Here is a 10,612-nt window from a genome sequence, read left to right on the forward strand (position 1 = left end):
AAATTAAAGCAGGAAGCAGAGCACGAGCTGGTAGCACTTCGAGAGTCAAGAGCTGTTCCGATCTCTAAAGAACAGTTTGAGTCTTCTTGTTGCAGCTGCCCTACTGGCATACCTGTGCATTTGTATCTGCCCCGGAGGAAAGTTACTTTTCCAGTGGTGAGGAAAAGGATAARGGAAAAAAATTAACTTATCTACTTGTATGTGTCCCACAGCAGTCATTACGGAGTTTGATTTTAAACAACAGATCTTTTAATAATGTTTTACATACATGGAGATGTCTACGATTTAAATCAGCTTCGAGAAATGGTATTAGATGAAAAGTCAGTGGAAGACTTTATACATCTCGTATCGAGGAATTAAGCACAGATTCAACAGGCAGATTGCTAGCGTGCACAATCCTTGCCACATCGGACAAGCCAGTGGAAAAAATACAATCCCTGCAATTTTATGCTTAAAAACAAGTGTATTCGGTAGAAACAAGGGGAGGATTGAACAGCATCGATGGCTTACTAACAAAGCAGGGAGTCAAATTTCATCCTTGCGACCGGCCCGCTGCGCTTTGTATATAYGTACGTCCTTACTGGGATCGTAGTGGACCTCCTGTACGGAGAAACGGCCTCTCAGCATCTCCAGGAAGCTCAGATCCCGCTCGTAGCGGATGCGGCAGGACAGCAGGACGACGGTGTGCGCGGCGCACAGGTGCTCCAGCGTCCGAAGCAGATCCGCAAAAGTGTCTTCCAGGTAGACGATGTCTGAGCCCAGGATGAGGTCGAACGCCCCGGCAGGGAAGCCGCCTAGGTCCTTCCCCCAGGTGAGCTCCTTCACGGCAGCCCGCGGCTGAAGCTCGGGGGGTAGGTTAGCCCGGACGTTTGACTCCAGGAGCGCCAGCGCTGCCGCCCGGTCCGTGACGGTGACGCGMGCACCTAAGCGGTACAGGAGGGCACGTCTCAGGGGAGCGGCCGCCGACCACGGCTGCGCCGCAGCRCTGCAGCCTGCTAAGAAACCAAACCAGCAAAGCGCCCTTACCCAGCAAGGCGGCCACTATTCCCAGCAGGCCGGTCCCGGCTCCCAGCTCGATGACAGCCCGCTCGCGGAGATCAACGCTTCCCGCCTCCAGGTAAGCGCACAGCACCACGGCCTGAGGCAGGGTTGGGGAAAAGGGGCCGCGTCAGCCATTTTGGTCGGCCATTTTGGTCGGCCATTTTGGTCACCATTTTGGTTGGCCATTTTGGTCGGCCATTCTGGTCACCATTTTGGTCGGCCATTTTGGTCGGCCATTTTGGTTGGCCATTTTGGGGCACGGCATTCGTGGCCCTGCCTGCGGCGGGGCGAAGGGACGGCCGCCGGCCACCTACCGCATCCCAGACGACGGCCGCGACGCCCTGCTGCGCCCAGCTCTGCTCGATGCGGAGGGGGCGGCCGGCGAAGTGGTAGGTGACGGCGGGGCTGTGCAAGCCGGGCAGGGCCCCGCCGCCGCTGTAGGGAACCAGCGCCATGGCCACCCTTCGCGTCGCCTCGCGTCGCCCTGTGGGGAGAAGAGGCCCTGAGGCCTGCGGCCGGGGCACGGCCGTGTGCCAGGGAGCGGGAAAGCTGTGCTCGGCTTGCCCCAAACTGCTCGGCGCGGCGTGGGGGCGACGTCAGCGGCGCCTCGCCGACAGGCCTGGGCAGGCGCCCGTGTGCCCAGCCTGGCGTGCGACCCAGCAGGCAGGCTCAAGGAAAACAGCTCATTTTAGGGTAAGCAGGAAGGAGTTAAAATAAAAAAAGACACTGGTTCAGGTCCGTTCTTACCTCACTCCGTGACCGACAGAGCACAGACACGGTGTGCCCCACTGTAGGTAAACCCAGCTAGGTCACATGCAGGTAAGCTTCTCAGGATAATTTAAAAACTGTTTAAGAGCAATGTAATACGCAGAAGATGGAATAATCGAGCAGATGAGATAGGAACGAGTACAATAGCAATTTTAAAACTATACTCGTGTACTGCCTTTACCAAAATCTTCTCTTTGCTGCTTGATATTTAAAACTCTCCCTCAGAAACGAGCCCTCTGCACCCAGTGCACAGCTGCACCTGGAGTCCAGAGCCGTCCACAACATGGGGGAAATGCTGCATCCACCACGTCGTCACAGTCACCACGGCACAGGCAGGTATAAATAGAAATAGCTGGATTTTTTTGTCTGCTGTTTGTCAATTCTGCAACTAAAAAGCTGTGATGTTGATAACCATCTGGCAGCAATGCCTTCCTCCGAATGGCTCTGCTCTGCTCTTGGAAAGGCTAGCAGTGACTACTTGTGTAGAAACTTCTGGTCATGCATGTATAATTCCATCCTCTCGACAAAAATTTCGGCTACTTCTGGTTGTTATTCTGCTGAAATATGAACAGGCTTTGAAGTAATGTTTTCACAAATAGCTATCTTGCTAAAAACTTCCATCAACCAACTAAACACTAGCTAATGAGAAGCTTGGAGGAAAACCAGGAAAAGAAAGCGGTCTTTCTCTCTAAGTAGCACCATATATGGTCATTCAAATGATTAGCAGTGAAATGATTAACACTTTTTACGTTTACTTCTCCACCAGTAGCTCCCAGACTCTCCACAGCAATGAGACAGATGGAGTGGTGAAGCCCTTGCTGTTAAATACAAAAGGACTAAAGCAAGAAATGAATTTGGCTCCTTACAGCTTGTAGTTGCAGAATCAAGAGAGCCTCTGTCTGAACTGATCTGCATCATCCTGGAAACCAAGGAGGTGAATGAAAATGAAAGCCTAAGTTTTTTGCAGAAACTGATAGTGGATTTTATATCTTGCTGGTTCAGCAAGATCTCTGCAAAAATGTTTAATATTGAGATGAATATGTGGTCTGATCTACCATGTCATTTCCTTTACACACAGTTACATTAATCAGTGCACGTAATGAGAAAAAATATAAAGATGCATAATTTCTTAAGAGAGCGCTGTGCACAAAGTGAAACTCAAGAAATTTCTGGAGCCTCTGAAGAAGGAATAGTTCCCATCAGTAACATTATGTTCATGACTTAAACCTCATGCCTTGATGAACTGTCATACATAATCACCACCTTTATTAACATGCTTTGTTACAGAAAGAGCACTTAGCTTTTAGTGGCAGTATGTGACTGCTCTCTCAAAGGCCTTGCAGTTCTAAAAACTGACATTACGCTGAAGTTTTAATTAAGCAACAAAAAGCAAAATGAGCAAGCTCTTCCTACTTGTAAGCAAGAACTGCAGTTCCAGCTGCACTTCATTTACTGGAAACCGCCCGTATTTATCACCATGCTTTCAAACATTCACAAACCTACAGGCATGTCTCCATTCTCCAGGCTTCCAGACCACAAGATGCCACGTGTCCAGTCCAGTGACAGGAGCATGCCTCTCATGCCGTGGCACGAGTGAAATGTGAGAGTGCATCAGTTCACAACTGGGGTCGGATGTGGCCCTGCTGGGTCCTCCGACGGGGAAGGGCCGCCCTGTCATACTCGACTCCTCTGAGCGCAGGGCAGTGGTAGGTAAGTCGCAGTGCAGTGCTCTGATTTCCCTACCCGTTGCAGCTGGCTGGTGGTCTAGATCAGACTAATGTGTGTCTAGCATGTGGGATAGTGGGGGAGGAACAAAAAACTGTGAAACACTGTGTTTGAAATGCCAGTGCTGCTGCAAGGAAGTGAGAATCTTGCATTAAAAAAAAAAAAAAAAAAAAAAAGAGCCTCAGTTTTCACGAATTTGCTCTGGGGCTCCTAAAGGTCAAGCTGATGTTGCAGCACAACAAGCACCAACCCTTTCTGTTTCTTTTTAGTGAAGCCTGCAAGGGTCCTACACTCCTAAAAGTCATGTCACCAATCATTTTCCTTTTATGGGCCCTGAATATGGATCTAGAGTCTTAATTTTAGGTGCCCATATTTCTCGTTTTATTTATAGATGCAGCATTATATAATCAGAGGGGAAATTATAGTGCAAGCAGTTTTCTTTAAAAACAATTATGTAGATAAGCAGACAACAGAGCATTCACGTAGATGCAAAAGGATCTGCCCCAGTGCGAGGATTACCCTTTTAAAACCAGGCAGAACCCAAGTCTAAGAAAGTGTTTTTATATTTTTATGCATAATGGCATTAGCAGTGTTTCTTCTTCTCCTCTTTAGGCACTAAACCCTTCAGACAACAGAGACCAAGCAACAGTCAAGTCTAAGCAATTTCAGGTACCTAAAACCTAATGGGAAAGGCTCTTCAGAGCCCATCTCCAGTATCTGGTGACCCAGAGATGGAATTAAATCTTTAGAAGTTACCCTAAACAAACTTCTGACAGGAGCTAGATGTGCAATTTTACTCTGCTGAATGAAGTCACACATCCATGTTAGTGTCTGTGCTAAAATACTGGAAAGCATTTATCCTTTTCTCATAGGAGAGGAAACTTGTATACCTGCCCTGCAGTAACAGCTATTTTTAAGGCTTGGTATGTCAGCATGGTGGTTCTGGCAGCTCACTGCCGACAGCACACAGTACAACTTTGCAGGCTTTGTTCTTTTTTTGCCTTTAATACATCTCAAATTCTCTTCTCGGATACTCTCCATTAACTCTGCCAGCTGCAGCTAGCTTTTCCTTAAACATTTGATAACTGAAGAGTTTTATGTTTATTAAGACAAAAGGAAGGGAGGATCAGAAAAAAAAAGAGAAGCAAAGTTAAAAAAAAAGTTAACTCCCATATGCTTGCGTTTTTAATGTGCCATCAGTATCACTGCAGTGATCCAGATGTTCATCTGCTGGCAAAGAATCCTCTGCATTGCCCATACTGCCCATACTATCTTAGACTGCTGCAGAGACAAAAGCGCCAATTTAATCTGTGACATGAGTACTGCAGTCTTCATGCTGTGAAACGCTGAATCCTGGGTGTGGTTAGGATATACTCACTGCCAGCCAAGAGCAGTACAGAAGATGACAAAAAATTGTGAAAATTTAGAGCTACTAAAAATCCATGCTGTATGTGCTGAACAACCTCACTGGTTACTTTTTTTCCTAGTGCTAATGAAAATGCTGGAAATTCCTATTTCCCTAGCTACTGTTTTGCTTCAGGCTTTTTCCCTTAAATGGCCATAGTCTTATTTATGTTACTTGTCAGCTTCAAAAGACAATCATTCTTGCAATATTTTTGTCCTGTCAGCTGGTAGCAGATTTCAAAACAGGATGCCTATTTTTCCCCCATTATTTGCAACAGTGAGACACACAACTCTGAGCTTTTGTTTTCAGTTGGTTATACAGGTTCAACCTAGTGATTCATTTTTCCTGCAGCTACGTTTCCAGGAAAAGACAATGTCTTGGCTCTTCTCCAAGTTATCCATAGACTGCCTTGAAAGTAAGGTCAGAAAGCAGTCTTTCTCCCACAGCTGAGATACTTTCTTAGAAGGGGGAAGATGAACAAAACACATCCCAAAGCTGATGTTATCTTCCTACAGACAAGCAAGGAAGCCCACAGCCTTGGGAAAGCATATTCAGTACTAAACCAAGGTGAAGATAATGATAGAATTTTCAGGACTTTAAATTCTTGGCCCTGTGAAACACAACTAAACATTTGCAAAGCGCCTTTTTCTATTTCTGGGGCTGCTGGTGACCGTGAAACTGGCTGGCTTTAGGAATATCCTACACTTCCATTTCCAATGTTGTAGCAGTCTCTCTGCTTCTTAATGCAGGTAGTGTGGGCAAAAACCGTATCTGTGGATTCTGGAGTTTTTCAGGAGTCATTACTCAGGCAGGACYTCGTAACTATGGTTTCTGACATCTCCTCTCAGGGATACTGCTTCTCACGGATCATGGGAAGCACGGTTTTGCATTGCGAAGCAAAAGATTAAAGAGTTAGGTAGTTGCAAACACAAGCCCTAAACTTTCAGACAGGGAGTTAAACAAAAACATGCAAGAATCTACCTACAAGTAACCACAGTAGGGAGAGCTTGAGGTAGGAAGTGTAAAGACTTGTCTGAGAAACAGGATCCCTTTGAACCCAAGCAGACAGTGTGCTCGTGTGTGGAGCCAATGGGCCAAGCAAAGAGACAGAATTACGTTCTCTGGTGAGCCCACAAGCCAAAACACAGCTGGTGGCGCTAATATTAGTCCTGTCAAGCCTGGCAGTCATCATTTATTATGCATCCTGCATATAATTATACATGTAGCTAAGCTTACAGCTCAAAAGCTGCATGCAGTACTTGGCAGGCTAAATTCTTGCTAGTATAGAGCCTTTGACCTCATTAGATGTACAGCAGGAACGTATCTATTCCTTTGTATTTTTCAGAATCAATCATGGGCCTTTTTCATCTCCACATCTCAAGAATATAGGTTGCTCCTCCTCCTCCTCCTGTCATTATGATCTGACTTATGTTTCATTTCAGAATCCTGCCCAGCCTTAAAAGCTGTGTGAAGTTTTCATGGTGGTTACAGCAACTTCCACAATGGGCTTAAGTTAGGATTAATTTCCCAGATTTTGGAAAGCTCCTTTCTCTTTTGGGAAAATTAAAACAAGCATAGACTTATTAAAATAAGTCTAACGTGAGACATCACTGAGGGCAGAAATGAAGACCTGTATAACAAACTTGCTCTCCTCAGGGAACAGTGACATTAAGTGTCAAGTTTATAAACTCCCACCAGCACTAGCATTAACACTAGCTGAAATCCATTTGGCAGTCGGTACCCCTGAGCTATTACTTTGTAATTTGTTATATTTAGGTCACATTTTCTTTGTGAACTCCAAAGCAAGAGAATTACTTTTCATCTTCATGAAAGAAAGATTTAAGTTAAAAAAAAATTATTGCGTACTCAGTGTGCTGCCTAGGCACGGTTTGCTGGCAGGACTGAGGACTAAGGAAGCGTAAGTGCCGAGATGGAATGGAGTAGAATGGGAAAAGTGTGGCAGGGAAACCAGAACAGCTTCATTTAGGGTTTGCATCTGTCCAAAATGCAGGTTTTGGTTTGTGCCACTTCTTGCCTGAGTTATCCTAGTCTACTGCAGCACCAAGGCAGTGTTCAAATGAAAGTACATAATCCCTAAGAGGTTAATTGAGCATGAATGCTCGGCACTAATCCAAACTACAAATACTGCATGTATTTAAAGCTGTGTGATAAACTGTTTTCTCATCCCATTAAAGAAAAAGCTTTCACAATTTCGAGACATGTTTGCCCAGGACAGACCAGGACACAAGCTCTCTCCAGTTTGTTTGAATTTTGTCTGCAAACATGCAGTTTTGAGCCCCGCTCAGAACAGGCTGGAGGGTAGCGATTAGGCGTCTTCCCAAGAGCTACAGGCCTAATGTCTGGTTTGAAGCAAACCAACAAATATACCGGTGAATCCTATTTCCATCAGCCTGCAAGCTCTGCCAGCGTGTCTCTGAAATTTTCACCAAGTACCCCTCCACCCTGGAGCGTCCTTCCCAAACAAGGTGTAGAAAGGGTGCAGTGCCACTGGTAGGACAGGCACTTTCCGGCAGCAAAGCGATGGCTGATCCTCAAACTCTTCCCTAGCAGAGATGTAACGCCCTACATGGCAGTAACTCTCCCACAATAGCTAGGACATAGTTATTGCTGCTCTGCAATACAACTTACTAATCTTTATGGTCCTGTAATCAGTGCAGTTCAGCAAGACCAGCCCACCTTTCTTGCACTATCATCTAAAATTAGAATTGCCTATCCCATCTGCAACCGTGGTAAAACAGGACAGCACTAAAACGAGGTGGGGTGGGGGGAACCTTGTAACTAATGGGAAACGCTTCAAGCAGACAGGAAAAGCCATTCAGTCCACTGGATTACGTAAAAGTATGGCATTTGCTGTTTGTGAGTTGCTGTTCATTGACTTTATTATTCTAGGGAGAAATGGTGATAACAGAGGACCAAGAGGCAGAAACCTCCCTTCTTGAAGCAGGAGAACACAAGGCTGAATCTCAAAGGTACATATAAGCTATTTTCAGCTTACGCATTCATTATTGCTGAGATCCACCATCCAAAATGCTTACTTATCACACAAAATGCAGAACTAGGTATATGCTGCCCATTGTACATCAAAATAATTGATTTTTTTATAATGGAACTGTCTGATGATTCACAGGGGTAAATCAAGCAAACAAAGTAGAAAGATGAGACAGATAATAGGAAGAGAACCAGGACTGGTAATAAATCATGATAGCTGGTATTCAGCATACTGCTAGAGCAGTAAATCAATAGAGTGCTAAGCTGCATAAATAAAAGATAACGTGTTTCCTCTCTGCAGGTTGTTGCTCAGGCTATACTATTAAATGGATTGCCAGATTCTGCAGAAAATACACAGAGCAACAGGTTTTGTCATATTATTCTGATAAATCAGACCTCTATTAAGATCATAAGAGCTATTTTGATAAAACTGAGGGGAAATCTAAGCAGAAGCAGATTTTTGTTCAGCTCTCCAGTCCCTAGTTAGCCACTTGCTCACTGTTTGTTTGCCCTCAAACACAGATTTTATGCTGCCCAAAACCACATCTTTGGCAAAGGGCTCCCTAAGGCCACACTGAAGCATAGATTTAGCACTGACTCAAGCCTTTCCGACACGGGGAAATTGTGCAGGATGTGTTTTAGAGTGCTGCAGTTACACCTCTGCTGGACCCATGCCATCCCTTTGCACATATTGACATAGCTGCAAGGAGCAGGACTAACACAATTTGAGAAATGGGAGCCCTCCCAGCTAGAAGTTACCGCTGTCTTTAATACTAAAATACTCAATTTTTAATATTAAATAGAGCAGATGCAAGCCAGCTCTTGTTCTCACCAGGGAATTAATTATTTCACTAAACCAAACCAGCCCTTTAGCTCCTCTCTCTTCCCCACCATCAGCACCTCAAAATCACAGCTCCAAGGGGGATATGCACCGATTTCTCTCCCCATGCCATGAGCTTTCTGAATCCTGCTGCCTGCCACAGCTATAAGCAGTTTTCAAAGAAGGTTAGAGAGGCCTTGAAGTGGTTCGTAAAGCAAATCTGCTCTGAACCGTGCTTGTAATCCGTAGAAAGGTCAGATTTCTCTGGAGTAACACGGCTTTAAAAACAGCATGTCAGAGAGGCTTAGCTGGCAAAGCTCAGGGAACATGCAGGTGAGCGAGCAAGTGTAATGTATCAGTAATATATCAGTATGAGGGAGCGATCCTCATACAAGACTGTAAATCACTTCGTTCCTCCCCTTTCTGTACCTGAGATTGTCATATTGGTTCTAGAAATACAGTTTTATGACTTCTTCTCAGAGAAACTAGGTTTGTTTGTTTTTTTCCGAAAACTGTGTGCCTGTTGTCACGCGGAAATGCCAGTGTTAGGATCTTGCTACAAAATGGAGTTAAACTCCAAAATTGTCCATCTCTGGAGTAACTGCGCATACAATAGCATTATTTTATAATACTCCTTCAAAATATTTGTTTTCCTGTGCTTTCTGCAGTGCCATTCTTATCAGCGGCCAGCGTTAAGTCTTTGTGGTGACAGCGAGGTGATCCGTGGCAGAGCCACGTACGCTCAGGTTTATGAGGGCCTCCAGTATCAGGCCGTGGGTATCTTGCCCATCTTCCCTGGAGCGGGTTTGAGCAACTCTGAGAAGCTCAGCAAGCACAACCGCAGCTGGGTAAGGAGATATGTATACTTTTATATATGTGTGTGTGTGTGTGTGTGTATACATATATATGTATAAAATACAGCCAAAGTCCCAGATTGCCAACCTCCAGGCGCAATGCATCTTCCCCCCACCTCATGCAGTTGTGTGTGTGTGTGTGTGTATACATATATATGTATAAAATACAGCCAAAGTCCCAGATTGCCAACCTCCAGGCGCAATGCATCTTCCCCCCACCTCATGCAGTTAAGGGTGCACAGCAGCAAATAGCAGGTCCTAAGGAAGCAGCGGGGTACAACGTACCCCATACATGGGTATATATACCTATAAATGGTGTGTTTATATTCCATATACAAGGGACCCTGCTGTGCTGGGCTACACCCCCAAATGCCTCCATACCCAATTGCCAAGGCTTAGCACRCATGCAAGGGCAGTGTGCAAACTAACCACCATGAAAACACCACCAGAAGCCCTTAAAACTCTTAAAAAAAAGAGAGGGGGGGGCACCCCCCGCATCAGACACATGACAAGCTCCGGGGCAACCTCTGACACTCAGCCAGCGGCGCCCAGGCAGCCTGGAGCCCTCCCTGGGCTGCTGCACGAAACCACCGCAGCGGCAGGTGCGGCAGCTGCGCTGAGCCTCATTCCTCCTATTGCTATCGCTATTATTATTATCATCATCATTATTATTACCGCTGCCGCCGCCGCCGCCGCCGCCGCCGCACGTGGGCCCCGCGAGCCCGGACCCCCGGGGGCGGGGCGGGGCGGGGCGGGGCGGGGCGGGGCGGGGCCCGCCGCCGGCTTCCGCCGCACGATTGGCGAAGCCGCTGGGGTGCGCCGCCGCGCGGGAGTGGCGCCAGCCATAGAAGGGCTCGGGCGGGCCTTGTAACGCAGGCGCGGTGGCCAAGTGGTAAGGCGTCGGTCTCGTAAACCGAAGATCACGGGTTCGAACCCCGTCCGTGCCTCGGCAGCCCCCGCGCGGGCGGGAGTTCCCCTGATCATTTTTAG

The 10,612-nt window shown here is 46.5% G+C and overlaps 1 protein-coding gene and 1 non-coding gene across 3 annotated transcripts; one reads left to right on the forward strand and one right to left on the reverse strand.

Annotated features, from left to right (window-relative positions):
- Positions 1–226: 226 nt before the first annotated feature.
- On the reverse strand, positions 227–10,354 carry METTL21A (methyltransferase 21A, HSPA lysine). 2 transcript variants are annotated; one of them, XM_085299384.1, is made up of 4 exons: positions 10,298–10,354; positions 1,356–1,525; positions 1,027–1,138; positions 227–923 (listed from the first exon to the last, which is right to left on the reverse strand). In XM_085299384.1, the coding sequence occupies exons 2-4, from the start codon at positions 1,494–1,496 to the stop codon at positions 526–528; spliced, it is 651 nt and encodes a 216-aa protein (XP_085155510.1). In that variant the 5' UTR covers positions 1,497–1,525; positions 10,298–10,354; the 3' UTR covers positions 227–525. The 2 variants fall into 2 exon arrangements, with proteins under 2 accessions (XP_085155510.1, XP_085155511.1); XM_085299385.1 differs by lacking the exon at positions 10,298–10,354 and adding an exon at positions 1,789–2,847.
- Positions 10,355–10,497: 143 nt separating this feature from the next.
- Positions 10,498–10,569, forward strand: TRNAT-CGU (transfer RNA threonine (anticodon CGU)). Its single transcript has one exon. It is a non-coding gene; the product is annotated as a tRNA-Thr (tRNA).
- The last annotated feature ends 43 nt before the right edge of the window (positions 10,570–10,612 follow it).

This window comes from Rhea americana, unplaced genomic scaffold (genome assembly GCF_003343005.1).
Source record: "Rhea americana isolate MKP2758 unplaced genomic scaffold, rheAme1 scaffold_15, whole genome shotgun sequence".
Classification (NCBI taxonomy): domain Eukaryota; kingdom Metazoa; phylum Chordata; class Aves; order Rheiformes; family Rheidae; genus Rhea; species Rhea americana.